This window comes from Pollicipes pollicipes, unplaced genomic scaffold (assembly GCF_011947565.3).
Source record: "Pollicipes pollicipes isolate AB1234 unplaced genomic scaffold, Ppol_2.1 Scaffold_5724;HRSCAF=6776_pilon_pilon_pilon, whole genome shotgun sequence".
Lineage (NCBI taxonomy): Eukaryota > Metazoa > Arthropoda > Thecostraca > Pollicipedomorpha > Pollicipedidae > Pollicipes > Pollicipes pollicipes.
This window is the reverse complement of record NW_023596746.1, coordinates 15,428,276-15,448,397: the sequence shown is the minus strand read 5'-3', so window position 1 is coordinate 15,448,397 and position 20,122 is coordinate 15,428,276. Positions and strand designations below refer to the sequence as shown.

Here is a 20,122-nt window from a genome sequence, read left to right as displayed (position 1 = left end):
TCATCGAGCTCCCCACTCTTGCCGGGCATTTACAAACCAATTGGTCAAGCCGGGACTGTTTGTGCGTCGGCTGGACAATCTTGCCAGTTATGCGACGGTGGCACGCCCGCCTATCGGCTTACGCTCAGGCTGCATAAAAACACGATCCGTTTGGTATAAAAGGCAACGGGCATTGGGACACACATCACTCTGTGCTAGCCTGCCAGTGACCAACCCAACCAACGATGAAGCTGGTGAGTACTGACTGATCATCAGGTTCTTACTCCGGGGAAGAAGGGGAAGAAGAGTTACTCGAAGAAGGACTCAGCTCATGCGGTCCGGCCGACAGACCGGCTGATGAAAATAGTCGGCGTAACTTAAGTTCCCCTTCGTTGGCGTTGTTGAGGACTGAAAAAAAAATTATCAGTTTTTTCTCTGGAGGGGGCAACATAGCTGCAGTACGTTCTCAAATGCTGACATAGTGCGAGCTTCGCGTCATTTCTCCAGCCGCAGCGCGGTGGAAGCAGACGAGGTTGAGAGTAACGCCATGTTGCTCTGGCCCCCAACGCAGGGCGCAGGCCAAAGTTTGCAACAAGCTTTTTGTTTACGTCACAGACCAATAGATGGTAGAAGTAAAGCTGTAATATAAAAAAGAGAAGGATGTTTTTTGGTGGGCCCTATACCCTTGCAATCTTTTGTTTTCGCTGAGTGGCCGCTGTAGGTAGAATCGAACTTAAATCATGCATAGCATCTACCATGGTAAGAGTAAATGTCACACAATTCACATAATTCCCCTCTTTCCTTTATAAATGAATTTGCACGCTTCACGCAAGGGGTAATGCCAACGATGCTTTTTAACGTCGTGTGTTTCGGGCTAGTGGTGGGCACGACTGTTTTCGAATCTTACGGCAGCCACATCCGACAGGGAGAGGCCCGTTCACGCGTCGTGTACGAGCTCCAGCATCCGTTACCTATCCGGCTATGGCCTGCTGCTACGGACAGAACGTCCGACTTTTCAACCTGCACGCCCGCGAAGTTCGGATAGAAATGGTTTAAAAGTGGTTCCTCTCTCATCCGCAACACTTCTTTTGTTGTTTTTTTGCCCGCGCCTTGCAGGTGTGCAGCCTTAATGAAGCACGTCCGATCTGGAACAGCTGACGATGCCGTTTCTGTAAAATTTAGACGTGCCGTGACATGTGTGAATAAGTACTACAAATAACAGGCCACGGTGTAGTGTAGAATATCTCCTTGACCCCCAAAAGCGGTAGTTCATCCACCACGCGGGCATAAGTGGCTCCATGTGATGCTTCTACTGTGATTCGCATTATTAAGCAAAATAGCAGCATGCAACAAATGTGGCTCTTTGCAAGACATGCAAAGGAGCCATTAACTGGTTTGGCATGCTAATCCGAAGGCTTTTTGGGGGTTTAACTGGCAAAGTGTTGTGCGTTCACGACAAAGAGAAAAGATGCTGCGCCACCATGCACAGGGTCTTGACGCGGCCCATCAGCTACCGCTGGTGGTTCGTGACGGTCGCAATGATACAGAGCCCCGCACAGTCTTATAATCTGGACCAGCTGCACGCAGATGAACGCTCTATGTTAAGTTCTTTTCAAGCTGGCCACGTGCCTTTTTTGAGCCGACGGCCCGTGTACCGTATTGTGATGGCATGTGAAAAGACGCGGTCCTTTCCACAGGCAATACTACACATTATGTCGATGCTCCAAGTCGCTGTACCGTCTTACCAGCGAGCTCGTCGAACATTCAGTTCTCTCATGCGCGTCTTGATTTCAGCTTGTGCTCGCGAGTCTGTGTGTGCTGGCGGTGGCCAGGCCCCAGCAGGACTTCATTCAGCCCGAGCCCACGCAGTACGCCAGCCTGCAGGACGCCGGTATCCTCCGCATGGATATGAGCCAGCAGGAGGACGGCTCCTTCCAGTACGGCTTCGAGACCACCGACCCCATCGTGCAGGACGTCACCGGCCAGATCAAGCAGATCGGTGAAGAAGTCGGCGTCGTCATGCAGGGCTCCTACTCGTTCACTGCCAAGGACGAGAACGGCAACGACGTGCCAGTCACGATCAACTGGACGGCCGACGAGAACGGCTTCCAGGCGCAGGGCGACGCTATCCCGAAGGATGCCAACTCTGACGGCGCCGCCATCGCTTCGTTTGATAACCAGTTTTAGACAGCAGGATGTGCTTATTTCAAGGCTTTCGAACCGGTGACGTTGCGTGCACATAGCGATTGGAGCATTTGAATACGCTTGGGCTCCTCGTGTTATTTTAATACAGGTTATCCGCGGCAACCAGCGTCTGTACCACTTGGATGTATAACGGATGCGCATTTTGCTACCTCCGCAGTCACTGCACACACATTACACAACTTGTGTGGATGTACATCAAGAGGAGACTTCCAGGCCATATGGTCGCAAGTAGGACAAACCAACGATTCTGCTATCCGTGCGTCGCCTTCTTTGCGTTTCCTGATCGCCCCGACTACAGGAACGGTTGTGGTCAAGGCCCTTTGGCAACAGATTGGCTGGCAGGAATTACACCAAAAGAAACTATGTTGGAAATTCATGCCGATGTAGCCACATTATGTGTTAATTACAATGGACCATTGTACCAATTAGACCACTAATGGCATTTGCTCATACACTATTATCGTTTTTCGTTACGTCCTGGAACGCAAATTTCTAGAGCGACAACAGAAATAGTCTGAACGCCGACCGAAGGTGGTAATTCATGTTATCAATTCTGGTGCTCTAACAACACAAAACCTGCACCGCCTCTGTTGGCAATATGGCCATTTTACTTTCCTTATTGACATTGTGGATTGTTTATCAGTCTCGCTGATTGTTTGCATCCGGATATCTACTGCCCTGACGCAAACGTGATCATTTTGCCTCAAGCATCGTAAAGTAGCTAACACAAATAAAAACTCTAGTTTTCGGCTCCTGCGTCATAATTATGCTCAACTTTTTGGTTTAAGAATTGCTGATAATTTTGGTGTGCAGTCTAACGCGATATGACCTTATGCGCCCCCCTCCTCCCCGTCTGGCATAGCTTATGCATTCTAACAGTAATATTAATGCAATCTTGCTGGGTGCTTACTGGACCCCTCTCCCCCTCCAGTTGAATACCTGAATGAGAAACTACACTCGTGCCAGTGATGGTGCTTTGTGCTGGGCATGTCGTGTGCAGAACCGAGCTAAACGCTGGGCCTTCAGGCTCAGTACTTTGGTAACTAGCTAGTCCTGTTTGGCCCCAGGGGGACTGGGTCTCACCTGTCTTCCAGGTTGTGGCAGGTACTTTCTGACCCTGTGATCCGTACTTGTGACAGGCACCCCATTGCCTGTTCCAATGATGATTACAGCAAATAATCGCATTCAATCAACATTTAATTGCTATTCCTAGTTCACTCGTAAAATAGGATGTCATGGCACAGGGACTGTTCATAACTCCGAAGTGTTACAAATTAATCTTGCTGCTGTTATCCAGCGGTCAGCCTCTCACAATATGGGACATTGACCCAGCTGCAAATATCAACATTGTGTTGATGGAAAGATCGGTTGCCCCATTCCCTGGATATTTTTAGGTGCCGTGGAGCCGGTCGAATCTGCTTGCCGTCTAGAATTGTTACTTTTTGTCATTTCATTTTACCATTTACCATTTGTCATGTCATTTTTGTATCTCGGAGGCCTGTCACACTTTACACACCCAAAACCTGTCGGCTGTATCCAACCAACCAGAAATAACAATGAAATCACACGAGCATACAATTCAACACATCAGTGTTTACCACGGAGTGTGTGACTAACAATTTCTGATACCCCAAGTCAGTTGTATAAATCTCAACAATGCAAAGGTGGTCAACGATGCAAAAAGCCTACAAATTTTGAACAAATTGGTGTTCAATATTCATTATTGCAGGATTGCAGGTATTCTGAAGGCCAAGGACGTAGGTACTGAAAGGGGGGGGGCTGGAGAGGAGGGGGGGGGGGGGGGTGAGGACGGGGCTAATACTTCAACTTTCTGAAAATGTAACGTTGGTCCTACGGCTGTTGACTGCACGTAAATGAGCAAAAATAAAACACCCTTCAAGTTGGGAAATCTACCTTGACTCTTGTTCAAAAGCCCATGTACTTAAAGGGGGTGTTCTACATTTCTACAAAGGGGGTGCATAGGGTTTTGAACTGAAACAGCCACCTTGAAGACCATTCGGTGCACTTCACAGTTCTGCATGTCTTAAGACCTATCCTCCTTTTGTTTCTGAGCTACACACCCGCGAAGATGTGCAGACTATTTCGTGCAGACTATTTCTAGGTGCTCAGGTATCCATGATGTCATGAAAACCTCATTGGAATCCTGCCATTCTATTGGCCAATCGGCGATAAGGGACAATACAAATATAATTGTTAAGTCTTTCATATCAGCCCTGTGTGAGCACGGTTTTCAGATAGAACGGCCACCAGTTGGCTCTCAATGAATGTTGTGCATGGTGCGATGACACAAGCAAACAATGACGTATTGAGGAGTATATTTTCTTAATAGAGAGATTGTGTCGTCTAGAGCAGTCTTTTCACCTAAAAGTATGCTATAAGTTATACCTAAGTGAGCTTATTTCATCATACCTGATGTTTTTTTCAATATCTCCAAATGTAGAACATTTCCTTGAAATAGAGTGTTCCAAGCTTTCGCAGCATTTAGTGCACCAGCATTTTGATCAATAAGTGTGTTGCAAACATTACAGAACGCATACACTGGAAAAAGCAAAGCAGATAAAGTGTTACTTTAAAGTGGTTAGCAGAGTCCAATGAGATTTCTCCCAGCGAAATGGGCGTAGTCTCCCTTTAAATCAAAATTATGTGCTACCCAGTAAGATTTTGAGATAGTTAATTTTGTCGATCAAATCAGGCGCATCCGATCTAACATTAAAGAAAGAGTGCAAAAAAGGTGGCATATTCCCTTTACACGTTTCGCCAGTTTGAACTAAGCGTATCTGAGCAGTAAAACCCGAAACGGTCGGCGATAGTTACGGAGACAGTCTGATCAAATATCACCAAAGTTGCCCTTATTAGACGACAAATGACGGGATAATACGGGTTGGTGTTGGAGTATGTGACCTGCCAAATCTTTTTTAACCACGAATATGGCTGGGAGCAAACCAGCAAACTACTTGAGATTGACGTCATAGAAAGGAACAGCTTGGAAATATTTCTTAGATGAACTTGAAGCCGAATGTTTAAAAGCCCGCAATGCAATGCCTTCAACGCGTAAATACTCTTGGACATCGTTGTGGTACGTGAGGTACGCATGGTACGCAAGGTATGCATGGGCACATGGGACGTGAGGTATGCATGTTCACATGGCACGCGAGGTGCGCATGGCCACTTGCAGGTGAAAGCCTCTAATACACACACACACACACACACACACACACACACACACACACACACACACACACACACACACACACACACACACACACACACACACACACACACACACACACACACACACACACACACACACATATATATATATATATATATATATATATATATATATATATATATTTATAATAGACTTCTACACATCACTTCTATTGCCCCAAATTTTCAACCAGAAACTGCTACGTGAAAAGGTGCTGACACAAGGGCTTCTACAGCGAATGAGTTAAATGGGCTCTGATTAACAGGGAGCTATAAACGCTTTTGAACTAGGGTGAGAGGGAAAAATTCCATCGCAAAAAGACCGTGCGGGAGTGAAAAAATCCATTCACAAAAGATGGAACTTATGAGCTCGTGACTGATGCTTCAGCAAACAAAGACATCTATTTCAGGTTGGCATGGACGTAATATCAGGAACCCGACAAAACTATTTCGTTTTTTAACATCTTAGACCATTAAAGCGAAACAGAATACATTAACACACGCTCGGGTGGGTTTGGGGGGGGGGGCAAGTTTCCTCCCCCGTAGCCGCGCCAAATTTTGCATAGCTGTATAAAATTAAATACCAAATAGTTTGACATACAAATTTTAGATGTACCTTGTAAGGTCGCTGACTTGTGACAGATTAAAGTCAGCCCATGGTTTCAGCGAAAGCAATTTCTTGGGAATCGTTCAGTCTGATACAACAACGGAGTGTCTGACGAAGACATACATCTCTGAGATGCTTTCTTAGGCACCACAAATATTGAATGAGCAAATTACGTTGACCTAAGGTCAGGTATGATGGTCAGACCAAGGTCAAAACCAACCTGATTTATGACTCTAGGGCATGCTGTATGGGATAAATTCTGGTGCTCATTTCGAATTTATTGACAGCAAAAACCGCATTATGCATCTTCAATTGACTTCTTGAAGGTCAGAACAGGCCATTGACCTAAGATGACCCGGGTCGGACGTTTTGTTTTAGGAACATACTGCCTAGCGTAATCTTTGTCGCTTATTCAAATGCAAAACGCAGAGCAGTCTCGTATCATTTTGGTCACCATGACCTTTAAAGGGTCAAACAAGGTCAATAACCTCAAATGGGATTGTAAATTTTTGTTTAGAGACAGTTGCCTGGGTTCTGGGGGCGCTTTGGAGACCGACCTGGAATTTGACATTGTTTGACCTTATTCAACATAAAGGTTATGACCTAGGAAGCTGAAACCCTAACCTAAGTGAGTTCACGTATAGGTCAAGATACCCTGCAAATTTGGTGTTTCTAACCTTCTTGGTTCCCGAGATCTCAGAGGGGGTCAAATTGACCCCCACCCCACCCCCACCCGAGCGAAGAGCATCTAGCCGGCCAACCGGGCGCGTGTTAAAGCATAGTACACAACAGTATTATGAGCATAACAAATTATTAACACCAATAATTTGATGCTGCACTTTTCAATTCCCTTCCACAGCACTTTTAAAACAAAACAAAGCAAAGGTATTCAATAACAAAATAACAGCAAAAATTCAACAAGCATAAAACACTCAAGCAAAAAAACTTTGGACCCCTACACATCAGCCTACCACCAAGTCAAACACAATAGACATACTTCTGGCTCCTGTTGAGATGGGGCCAGGGAAAACAGGCATTTTTTTCACTGTTTCTTACAAAATACCAATGCTCATTTCCATGAAAGTAGCCTATGATTAACCTAAAGAGGTCTTACATCATCTCATCCTGTACAACCTGTTTGTATCACGGCAGCAGTTGTGACTAACTGATTCTTGCACAATTCCTATTGCCACTTGCCATGCACTTTACCAACTTAACCTAACTTAGAGGAACCCATATGATGAACATCATCTTTTATCTATTGACAGCAGCACTTGTGATAAAAACACGATATTTAAGGCTTGTTTTTTGGCCGGTTTCAACTTGCATTTTTATCCAGTTCATTTGTATATGCTTGGTGACATCAGACAAAGTTGATAGTACACAAATCAAAGCACTTTAAATCACTTTGAACAGCCTATTTTGATTGTCATGGTTAACCTATGTCAATGGCAATCATGGGTATGCCCGACAAAACAATCTCTCTTCTCCAAAAATAACATAACTTTTAGATGACCATACCAGTATTGCAGCTTGCCTTTTCAGCAAATGCATCCATCAGCAGCAAATGCATCCATTTGGGCTTGCTTTTTCATATTTAATGACAAATTTTGGGATGTTGGCTTTGCATGGGATGGTCTGACTATCTGCTACATACCAATATTTAACTCATCATAATTGCTGTGCAGCTTAGAGTATTCCTGTGTTAAAAATATAATGCATATATACAGCACAGTCATTTGCCGATCAGCAAACAATGCCAAGTATAGAAAACATCTGGTTAAAGCAGCCATGAGGGACCACTTTAAGAAATTTTGGGCAAATTACCAAGAATATGGAACAAAATAAGCCCATTGCATGCCTTGTGCCATCACAATTTGTCTTATGGCAAAACTCGATGCATTAAACCAGAAAATGGCTTGCTCTGGTTACCAATCATGTAATGGGAGCAGGTAAGGTAAGCAATTACTTGGTCCACATGAGACTTACTGGCTTCTTCCTGAATTTCGCCATCAAACACTTCTGTATTAGCTGCGTCAGGTCTGTCCCAAAGCCCTAGATGGCAGCGTTAGAATAGCCTTGCCAGGTAGCCTGGTGAGTCAGACACTCGAAAGGCCTGAATTTATCATTATTGAGCACCGCCATGAACCAAGAAAGCAGTTAACCGAAGGTCTAATAAGGCGAAAATGGCGGCAAAAATAAGTTCCGTGCTTCAAATTGTCTCCTTCATTCCCCGTGAATTGTTCACCCTTGGGTGCATATCAAACATGTTTGGGCGGCTGGCAAACCAATCCAACGTATATATGAAATACATACAAGTTTGCAGTTGGAGCATCTTGCAGAGAAATTGGTCAAAATTGTAAGCAGCATATGGTACCTTTAAACACAGTCGAAAAGGAAAGAAGAATGAAGTGGTATCACACTGGCATGATTCAGAGGATAAAAAAGTAGCTAAATAAATATAAAGACTCATACTTTCTCGGAATTTTTTTTAAATCAGCTGAGTTGACTTGAAATATGTTAATGTAAGTGCTTATATGGTGATATCCATCTTATAAGTTCAATTTAGAAGACATTTCTTGAACTTTTCACTCATGCATCTCCGGAATGATGAAATTTAGTGGTCAAGTTTCCCCGGGAAGAAAGACATACGTGGAGTAAGTTACGTGGAGTAAATACGTGGAGTTTGCACAAGGCTCTGCTTTCGTGGTGTGGTGGTAAGACCAAAAAATAGGGGATGCGTGAAAACCTTGCAGTTGACGCACAGCTGCACATTTTGATGCATTTTGTGAATAAACCAAACTTAATACGTGCAAGCGGCTGGGGTCGCTGGGGTTCCTGGGCTTGGAGGTACTGGCGCCCTTGCTCTTTGCATACATAGACATGATTCAGATGTAGGTGAGGCAAGACATAGACATAGGTTTCCAGGTTCTGCGGAGCCTCGTTTATGCTTGGTGGTTTCAAGTGAGCTCGGTTTGGATGACATCCGAAAACCTCAGAAAGGGAAATAGGGGTTTGGCATGTGCGATTAGACAATGTCAGGCAGGAGTGAAAAATTCACATAAAATATGGGGAAAAGAAGTGAAAAAATCCTCATAGGGTGTTCGTTTTACACCAAAAGTCGGCAATTCTAGGGCACTGCTGATTAAAGGTACGAGGAGTATGTTCCGGAGACCAAACTTTTTCACCGACAGAGCTCCTTCACCACCGCTGCGAGTCTTGGACTCCTTTTTCCATACCGCGGTTCTCTGCTCACTACCACCACCAGGGCCGTCCAACTCGTAGCTGTACCAGGTTAGATCCAGAAACCTCTAGATCAGTTCGATCACTGTTACAGGGTGCCTCAAGTGAGGTTGCATTCCTAACGCTCTGCGTTTCTGGACCTATCCCAATTTCAGCAACAGACCCGCTGACTTGCACAATCCCTATCGGTAGCCAATGAGACCGCTGTGTTTGGTGCCAAGAGCTCCGAACAGTCATTGATGCTCTCTCATCGTCTCAAGGCAGGGCGTTGTTTTCCAAAATTAATTGGGGAGGGGGAGGCGAAATGACACAAAATGCTCTCAAAATAGCAAACAAACAGGATTATCTCAGAATTTGGCACACTTTATTCTCAAAGTTTTAGAAACTGTAGCCCAAGTTTGGCGAGGGGAATGGAACCCACCCTAGGGAACAGGGAACCACACCTCTGCCTCAAGGCCATTTGAAAGACGCAAAACGCTCACTCTATGACCGTTGTTTTAGGACCCTAACGACGTCTCTGTTCAGCTGATGGCTGATCAATTCCCCAGCTGGCACAGAGATACCGATGTGAACCCTTCAGGCGTCCCAGCCCCCATACCTCTCGTACCCACGACGCTCGTCATGTGGCGGTGCTCTCTGTGTAGGGCTTCCTGTAGGCGGAGTCGCTATGACCGGCCTACAAGTGCCTTGCTGGCCCGCTCTGAGAGAGTAACGCTTGATTCCTGCCGTCGATGCCAACGGAGGTTCAAGCTGCCAGCGGATGCCAACGAATGCCAGTGGTTTAGTTCCGTCGAGCAGCGCACCGGACCGTCGCGTCGAGACTCGTGTGCCAACGCGTCGGGCGGGCCGTCTCGCTCTGCTGCTCATCTCATGGGGCCGTCCCGCTGCCGGCCGACGTCGCGTGTACCTGGTGCGCCGTCACGCCTCGCACCAAGCCAGCTGTGCACCACCATCCTGGTCTCGCACTCCTAGGCATCGGCCACTGTTGCCGTCCGACCGGCTCCCACGCTCGATGACACTGACTGCCCTGCTGTTGGCTCCCTTGTGGCACCAGACTTCGTCCGACGTCTCCCCCTCCGCCTGCAAGGCCGGCCCACCTTCGTGCGTTGTACGGCTGCGCCACTCCTTGGCTCCCATGTCGCCTATCCTGTGGCGGTATGTCGGCGGCTGACGCCTGTTGCACGGTCTCCATTCGTGGGCTGGGGCCTTTCCAAGAAACCCCATTTCACATGAGCCGCATTTACCTCTGTTTTCCATGCTGTTGGGGAACCCGCTCCAGCTTGATACCTGGTGCAGTGCCATTAGGATGTGAGGGCCTACTGTTTGGGATATATCTGGCCTGTGGTAATGATCTCAGTATATTGTCCGATCTTAAGTATCCTGTTTCTTTTTCTTTCTTTTTTTGTTTCTTGAGCTATGGAGTGTTTTTTTTTTACTTTTCCTTCAGCTGATTCTAAAGTGTCACCTATCCAATGGATCAACTGCATTATAACGTCCGATAGTGATACGCGAAACACAGACAGTAAACACTGAGGTAGGGGTTGCACCTAGTACTGGATAAATGCGTGTTGTTCATGCATATTCACGGCCTTTTAAATATCGGAGTGTCGATGGCATTGTTCGTAAACAGTAAAGTGAAGAATATCTTTTACATGCCAATGACCATTGTTCGTACTCAAAAATGAGTAATTCAAAAACGGATGACGGTCCATGACTTGGAAGCGTTCCATTTTTGCCTGCTTGCCTTTGGAGTAAAAGTATGGCCATCGGCACGTTGAACGCCATTATTTGTTTTGCCATATTCATATGCCACCATGGATCACCTGGAAAGTGTTCCTCGATATCAGGGTAAATGATTCACAGTAGTACAGAGCTCAGTACGTAAGTTGCAATAAAATGCGACAAATACACTAGATGTGTAATTAATGTTAAAGCCTTAGCCAACGGAAAGTTTTTAGCAGGCGGTAACTACAGGAAACATGGCGCAGATGTCACTATGGTCAAACCGTTTAGGAATTACATAAATGTTACGTCTATAACTTTTCGAGTAGCTCTCAAGGACTTAGGTTTTGTCTAAAAAAATTGCAAGAGGCTATCAAGAAATTGTATACTGCATTACAGTGACAGCAGGTATTGGCTGTTAGCAAGCAATGCAGTATTTTTAAGGGAACTGGACGAAAAAAAAACTCTGTAACATCCCGGCTTCGAGTTCCCGACCACACTGCCAAGCATCTGGTTCCACTCCAGTGTTTCAGTTGCCACCATGGTTCAAACATGTTACCAATTGAGCTTCCGAGACTACTGAGCATACCTTCAAAATCGGAAAATTCGCAGCGTGCTCTACATGAAAACTTAGACACGTTACGCGTGAGAGTTTGGCTTTTCTAGGATCAAAAACAGTAAGGGGATCAACGCACGACGATTAAGCAATGTTTCTTTTCGCGCTGGGCTCTTGATAAAATTCGATGCATACCTCCGTGAAAAGCAAGCCTTTAACACGTGGACCCTGTAGAGTGGTAGGAAACGTATGACCAAGAGAGATTGTGCTATCAATGTACTTAAGTGGAGGCTGCCTGGATGTAATCCAAAGCCCTGGCTTAGCATCTGTTGGTCATGCGTTGGAAAAGCGTAGCCTTGTTCAGGCAGACATTCTTAGATGAAAACCAAAGTTGGTGCTGAATATAGAATAAGCAGAAAATAGGAGAAAAGCGTGTCCCTCACCACGCCTTATCTCAAGAATGGGCAAACTTTTCTCTGGAGGCGTTTTAGTTTTGTAAGCATTTGCCAGCTCGTCGCTGGACCGGGTCCTCCGGCCAGTAGCATAGAGGCTGGTGGCATCGCGACCAATGGTATGCCATTTTAGCCGAGGGCCACTTACGGGTAGATTTAATCAGCTGTTATCACATTTTTTCGCTAGTGACAACGAATTGGGGCTCGCGGTGCTGGAACTGACACGATGACGTGACAAAATGAGCAGTGTTTGCATGTACGTGCTCGCTTTATCGACGTAAAATCTCATTGGTGATATATCGCTGGTCAATATTGTTGGTGTCAGGTTATATTTTGGGCACACTTCTATCAGCCGACGCCTCACTGTATCGTGCGCCGCGCGGCTGAAAATGAGTATTTTCCAGTTCAAATCCAGTTCAGTCTTACCCTAGTCTAGAATAACCGATTAGGCACAAACCGATTGGATCAATTGAACACCAAACCAGTGGGCCTGATTGAATACCATTTACCGTTCCGGGGATCTGTGTGAAAAAAGATGGCGATTGGCCATTTACCATTTTTGAATAAGTGCATTTTTCAAGACTTTCCATGGTAAAAACAAGTTTCTGCCCCCACACCAGCTTGCCAATAGCGTACGTGCTCCAAGCGTCCAGCGCTGTTGACTTCACCATGGGCTGCCTCCTTCCATTCCCAGGGTTTTAGTGTTTGTGCAACCACCGACACACACTGCATCATTAGGAAGCTGAGAAAATCGCAAATATATTGTCTTTCCGGAATATTGGGCACTGATCGAAGGACGACTGCCGTGCTGGCGTTTATCACTCATCCGGCGCCACTGCCGGTGCCGGGTGGGGTCCCGGCACGGCGCTGAAGAAGCTGAGCAGGCAGGCTGAGAGCGGCACTACTCCACGATAATTTCGGGGGCCTGTGCACCCACCGGGTTGGCACCTTCGGGGGCCACTGGGATGGCGTCACCCTGCGCCTGGAAGCCGTTCTCGTCGGCCGTCCAGGTGATGCTGACTGGGACGTCCGCGCCGTTCTCGTCCTTGGCGATGAACGAGTAGGAGCCCTGCATGACGACGCCGACCTCTTCTCCGATCTGCTTGATCTGGCCGGTGACGTCTTGCACGATAGAGTCGACCGTTTCGAAGCCGTACTGGAAGGAGCCGTCCTCTCGCTGGACGTTCTCCATGCGGAGGATGCCAGCGTCTTGCGCCGAGCCCGTGTCTCCGTTGAACGGCTGCGAGGCGTCCAGCAGGTCCTGAGGCCGGGCCATGGCCAACGCCACCAGGCAGGAAATCACGATCTGCAGTGGAAGACCAACGGTCTGACAGGCTGTGGCGCATTCAAGAGAAGTGGGACCCACGTCGTTTACGCGTAGCAGGACTCGTAAACAATTAGCATGTTGGGGAGCTGAGGTTTCGTGGGTATACTGAATCAGGCCTAAAAACACGTGCACAAGTACCGACTTCGCGAACTGGGTGAGCTGAGCTGAGTGGTGCCAGTACCACATTTGTAGAGATAGCTTCAAGATCATGATGCCTGCCCTATTTCCAAAACAACTAGACACATGGTTTGATACAAATCATAAATCCAATTATATAGGTAGCTGCGCTGTTCTTTATAACCATTGCAAGAAATACGCCATGCCAACATCAGCTGGGACAATACACGCAGTTCTGATTTTGAGAGAAAAAACTGATCAAAACGTCAGTTCTAAAGTTTCATTGTTCCGATCGAAATGATGGACTTTTCCAAGCCGTGGAAGCTAAGCATTTTCCAAGCCTTCTCAAGCCCTGGTTTGAATGAGTAATTGCAGCGCGATAATGGCCCATTTATGGTAAAGTCAAATGCACTAGTTTATAGCGTTACGCCAAACCTGTTCTTCAAGAAACACTGGTGGACATCCTGCCCCATACAAAGCTCAAACTTCGTTCAGTATGGCTCCCATAACATTCGCGCCCACCGCCAATGCAACGGCGCAGTGGCGCCGTCCCAGTTTGCTGGACGCCGTCACCCAATGTCTGCATATTGCGGCTTCGACAATCAGTGGGACGGGCATAACATCCATGATTGGGCAGCTGATTTAGTGATCATTTAAAGGAAAACTCCACTTCCAGTGAAAACACCTCACATGGTCACTGGCGGCAGGAAAGAACCGAACCCGACGCCTGTTATTTTTCCGTATCACTTGACCTTTAAGGTCAGACGAAGGACAAGCCAAAGTTCCGCAGATTTCCGACCGATTTAGGACTTTTGGCACCAGGGTTTTTTTCGGCGCATAAGCTAGCGTCCATCAAAAACTGTTCATCTCACAATGGTCACCTTCATGGTCCTCTTTGCCAGAGCTTCATTTCACCCAAGTCACAGGCGTATTTGAGGTGATTAATCATCTAATCTGTAGCATAGACCGTTCTGACGCGGTCCGCACGCCACAGTGAACATGGTTTGCTCACCAGTGCATCCCCAGTTAAGAGGGAGAATAAGGTGTCCGAACATGGCAAAAGATGGAAACATGAATGTCCTCCCTAAAACCTCCTGAAAGCGATAGATCCGCCACTCGGCTTTATCGCGTCGCCACGCCGTCTGGTGCTTTCAACGGAGAGGTACTCACCAGCTTCATTGTGCTGAGCTGGGCTGTGCACTGACTGACTACCTCTGCAACTGTGGGGTCTTTTATATCACTGGTGAAGACAGCTGGTGTCTGCCAACATTGGAACTGCTGAGTCGTTGGCGGGTCGTGCACGCTGAATCTCGAATGCTTTCGACACATTGGTCGTTTAAACAACAGTCGACACGTGGCGGCCCCATACCATCTTTGCTGTCCTGACAATCACTAGAGTAAACGCCGACTCTGCCCTCCGCATGATAATTTACTGGAGACTGTTCAGTGTCGTAACATCCCCGACCGAGTGATCATGACGCCGCAGGTAACGGGCGCATGGTGCCAATGCATCACTTGGCTGTCATGCTCGCGCGTCCTTCAAATTTACTGGAAGCGTGGACGGATACGTGGGACATGAAACGTGCGGGAAAAGACATGTCCTTTACATGGTTTCTTCACACCGCTCGCGGGCATCAGCATCAGAGCACGTGAGTTGGCCTTCATTTGCCACTGATTAGCCAATTTGGGGTTAGTTCAATCATGCGATGGAGGTCTAGCTGTGAAGTCACTGTACAAGTGATACAACATTTAGCAGATTCTTATTCCTAACTGTACAAGAGGTTCCATTCGAGCTCGTAAAGGCCTCTAAAAGTCGGATAACCGTTCCGTACAGAACCGATTCGGCTGCGGTGAAGGGGCAGAAGCGATAGTTGAGAGGGAGCTGGACCGCATTTCAAAACATTTGGCAATAACCATTTGACGTTCTAATAAGGGAAGCAATGCAAAGTGGGTTTTGTCCCGCCCATCTCATCAAAGAATCCACAATCAGTGAGCCAACCTAGTGATTTCTCCTGTTGGAAACAGTTTATCTTGTCTGCATTGCAAAGTGGTCTCTTCTTATTTGTAAAAACGGAAACTATGCGAACCCCGTGATGCTATTTTGGTTCACCCATCTTTAAGTCCATCTTTGCAAAATATGCCTAGCTCTAAATAATCAGAGCAGAGCACGACCAAAGGCCTACATGCGGGGGGAAATAGCCATGCGATTTGTTTACTCTCTGCGAGCGCCCCTGGATGACGTTACGGGAGTCATTCCTTTCGGCAGACCGCCTCGGCATTGGATGGGCGGCTCAGTCTCCACCGCCGGACGCCCCGCGCTGTCCTCCGACTTTGACGGACGCAATTTCGAGCTGTATGACATAGTTGTATTGCACGTTGATGAAATTCAGCATTGATCGACATTTAGCACATGTTGATGGACTTTCAGCAAGACTAATCAGCAAGCCGCGCGACAGGCCGGAAGGCGACAGGGATGGCAGGCCTGTCTCACACTTATGAGACGTGCGGCAGGCACGTCTCCAAAACCTCCCTCAATGGCTCCACGTCAGGACACTTCTCCCAGTAGCACAACAGCCCCGGCTACGTTTCCGAGTTGCACGGCAGTCAGGGGTCTGCCGTAATGGCTCATCCGCACCGTTCAAGGTGAGGCCCTTCTCTCGCGTCTGTATTAGTTCCTTTCTATTAGCGCACGTGATAGGAATAAGTGAAGAACAAGGACAAAAGCTGGTATAGTAAAGGTGGAAGAATGAGTGTGTTTCAGTGGTGATAAGGTGAAAACATCTGGTTTTTCGTGCAAACGTGCACCTAGCTTTACCAATTACTACCAAAACACCCATTTGTCAGTGGGGAGATGCGATTTATTTCCGCCACCGCATTATTCACTCATCATGTCAGGCAGGGAGCTCCAACCAATTTCCCTGGCTAGATACGGCCACCTGGTCGTCCGGATTAGTGGACCCCCGGCATCCGGGCCCAGCGCGGCTAGGCCTGTTACTGCTCCGCTTCAAGTTTGCCCTCTACACACAACGCTACAACGGTCAGAACAGTTAACACTTGTCATGGCCAGTAGGATCACCGCAGTCCGCGCCTCGCCTGCGGCCCTGGCGGAGCGACTACGGCCACGCCAGAATCCTACATCCAGGGCCGTCACGGCCTCGCCGCCGCAGCTGCCACCACCGCCGCCGTGACTCCGCCGGAGTCGCTGCGGCCACCGACGCTGCTGTTTTCACCGCTGCCGCCACTCTGCGAGAACGTCGCGAGCGGTCGCAGGAGTGGGAGGTACCCGCAGTTTCAGCAGTACATGCACCCACTGGACAGGAGCACTAGGTAGTCCCACCGTCCGCCGACGACCGCGACGTCCCGCACCCCCTCACTTAACCGGTCCTGCAAACCAGTCCTTGGGTCCTCCGCGAGGGCGTGCTCTCCGGTAGCGAAGGCTGAAGCAGTCGGGCGTTGGCGCTGCGGCACTTCACGGATAGAATTTTCAGGATCCGGTCCATTCCAGTCCGGCTCGCTCAGGTGCATCTGCAGGCCGATCCGCGTTTCTTAAATTTATCAATCCAATCAAGGACGTTTGTATTGGAAAAATGTGCAAAAGTTATCTTAAGCCAGTGGGCGCTGGGATGTCTAACACAGTGCTGCCGGTTGGGAATACAATTTTTCATGAAGGCTAAAAAAACAAGGCTTATCATATCATTAAGGAGATCACAATTATCTTGGTCAACAACTCACACGTATCAACGCATCACAAAAGTCAAAATGGCTTCTGGTTTCAACAACTTGCTAGCATGAGCACGTTACCTAACATTTTCAGACTCCAGGATAGGTGCAATAATCCAACACATGCCACTGGACAGTTGCAGCGGCACCCAGTTCAACAAAGCATAGGACGACGCCCATCTAGCCAGAGTATATCCTAGAAAAACAAAGTCACTGAAAAAGACCCTTCTCCCAGATCTCTGAAATGAGCCCAGCTCCTATCCGCCGTCGGCGGCTACTGCCCTGGCCCGGCTGTTCCCCGCATGGCTGACCGCGAAGTAATTGTGTGACTGCTGCATGCTTACGGATCAGCATTGCTACTTCTTAACGTGTGGAACATATGTTTGACATCTGTTACAGTATAGGTTTCCGAATGATATCTTCTTACAACGCACCACAGAAGAAAATAAGCATTCTGGAAGCTGCCCTCCTAAAACATACATTGGTTCCCCGCACATTCGTTTGTCCTTCATTCAACGTAGCCGACTGGATCTGCTGTTGCATATAAGCAGGGGCGTGGCCAGGCGTTGTCAACCGAGGCACAGGGTTGACAAATGCCTCCTGATGGCGACATTCGCCCCCCCCCCCCACATCGCCGGATATAGTTTACTTGTAAAACGGAACGCTTCACATTTGTATGGGGTTCTCAACTTATATAGCCATCTTAACAATCTTTTGGTGCAGCTTGCAGCCGTGCCTTTTTTAGACCTAAATCTCTTTAACTTCTAAACTACACGCCGGCGAAAATAAAGGGAGTGTTTCGGGGAGAGTACGTCTAAGTGGCATTGACATTCGTTACGTCTTAATAACGCTATTTAAATCCTGTCATTCCATAAGCCATGCAGCGATCGAGGCCGGGAAAAATGTAATGGGCGAGTCGTGTCTATCTGCCGCTCGTGAGCACGATTTCTATCGCCGTGCTTTAAAGGATAAGATGCTGCCATTTACCACATGAAGCACTTGTTTCCAGTGACGTTCGAGGAACATGGCTGGTGTACAAGGCAAATAGGTATGCATGCTTAACCTGGTTAAAAAGTAAGCTAACCGAAACCCGAACCTGAAAAAGTGAGGGGGCAGCTAACACTGCTGCCCCTCCCTCCCAACTTGACAAATAGGGGCCAGTGCCCCGTGGCCCCCATTACCCTGTTCCTGCGAGGATCCCCACACGCGGTCAGCCCCGGAGCAATATCTCGGCAGCAACGGGTCGGAGAGACACAGAATTTGTGCAGCTCAACAAGGAATCGAACGGGGCATTGGCTGTTGGCAAGGTTAAGGACCCAAGTGGCACATGTCACGCGGACACGAGTTGGAATGATGGAATTAATATTTTTAATGGTTTTTACGCTTTCGGTCATATCTCGGCAGCCAGTGCAGGTAGAGGTGTGAATTAAGTTTCAAAATATTGAAAGATTTACCCGGGGTACCAAGCTGCAGCGAAACAAGACAAGCTTGAGGAATACGCCACGCTCAGTGATCTGTACGACCTCCCGCCGGCGGACCAAACCGGCACACTCGTCGCTGTGCTGGACGACCAGCGGACGCCAACACTCCGTCGCGGCCGGGATGTCGACGTACACACCTCCGCGACGTCCAGTATAGCTTCCGTGGCATGGAGCGTGATCTGCGTCGGCAGCGAAACGTCATTCTGGACCGTTGCCAATTCTTCCGCCTGCAGCAGGCAGACAGCGAGGCGTTTGAGGATTATTTCGTGGTCTTGCTCAAAATCGTCTAGTTCTGTGGATTTAGCCAGCAATGCACCAACTCGCAGCTCCGTGATCGCATGGCTACTGGGATCCGAGACAAGGACATGCTGCGAGCGCTTCTGAGCGAGATCCCACACTATAGTCGGACTTCAGCACCTGCCGTGCGCAGGAAAACGCCCGCCAGAACTCTGTCGCCGTGTCCAGAGATCATGTCCACCCCGTGTCCGTCTACTGTCGGCATAGGACCGCCAGTGCCCGTCGTTCCGACCCCGCCCGCTCGGGCCCTCGTCGACGAGACCCGTCCCGGACGCCGGGCTGTGTGCCGCCTGCTGTCGATGGTGCCGTGTGTGCCAGCAGGTGTGCCAGTGGTGTGTGCTAGCAGGCGTGCCGCCAGCTGTCGATGCGCGCGCGGCGATGGACAGGCATGTCCCGCACGGGCGGCCACCCGCCACCAGTGCAATCGTCGCGGTCTCTGACCACCCCGTGAGTTGCGCACCCGCGACCACATGCGACCTGACCTGGGGCGTGATCACAGCTGCCGTGACTGCAACCTTCGTGCAGCGTCTCGGCAGCGCTCTGCTCCCACGGCATGACTGCCTTGCCCTCGGCACTCTGTCGCTGAACTTCCCGGCCCAGATCGCGGGCGTCACAACCGGCTCCGCCGCCGCTGCCCCCTCGCGGCCGGCTCTCGTGTGACGGATGTTCTGCCTCGCCGGCGCATGCACCGATGGCACCTCACCGGACGTGCAGGGGGAAGCTCCGTAACGTCCTCTGCGCCTACGCAGCACCAGCGAGCAGCACGCGCATAGAATCGGTTTTCTGACCACCCCGTGACTTGCGCACGTGGCCGCTCCCTCATTGGTGTCCTACCCTCGAGGAGACTCCTAGTAGCAGCCCACCTGGCGGCAGTCAAGTGGCCTTTCCACGGCACGGCTCCGCCACCTCGCGAAATGGCTAGTGCCCCGGCACGCATCGAGTTTGCGGATGACGCTCGTCCCCGTGTAGTCACGGCGGCGCGACTCATCCCCTTCGCGTGGCAGGATGGCATCCGTCGGCAATTGGATGACCTCCTAGAGCAGGGTGTCATCGCTCCCGTTCACTAACTCGCCCGATGGTGTCACCCCATTGTTCCGGTGCCGGAACGAACCCACCCCGCCGGCAGTCAGGGATCGCCAGTCCGCTTGCCCGTGGACCTGACCCGCCTGAACAGGTGCGTTGCGG

General features: G+C 48.8%; 2 protein-coding genes across 2 annotated transcripts; one reads left to right on the top strand and one right to left on the bottom strand.

The window, feature by feature from the left end:
• Nucleotides 1–224: 224 nt before the first annotated feature.
• Nucleotides 225–2,166, top strand: LOC119102708 (larval cuticle protein 1-like). Its single transcript, XM_037226165.1, has 2 exons — nucleotides 225–233; nucleotides 1,774–2,166. Exons 1-2 carry the CDS (start codon nucleotides 225–227, stop codon nucleotides 2,164–2,166), a joined length of 402 nt encoding a protein of 133 aa, XP_037082060.1.
• Nucleotides 2,167–12,743: 10,577 nt separating this feature from the next.
• Nucleotides 12,744–14,632, bottom strand: LOC119103806 (larval cuticle protein 16/17). Its single transcript, XM_037227465.1, has 2 exons — nucleotides 14,610–14,632; nucleotides 12,744–13,301 (listed from the first exon to the last, which is right to left on the bottom strand). Exons 1-2 carry the CDS (start codon nucleotides 14,616–14,618, stop codon nucleotides 12,897–12,899), a joined length of 414 nt encoding a protein of 137 aa, XP_037083360.1. The 5' UTR covers nucleotides 14,619–14,632; the 3' UTR covers nucleotides 12,744–12,896.
• Nucleotides 14,633–20,122: the final 5,490 nt, after the last annotated feature.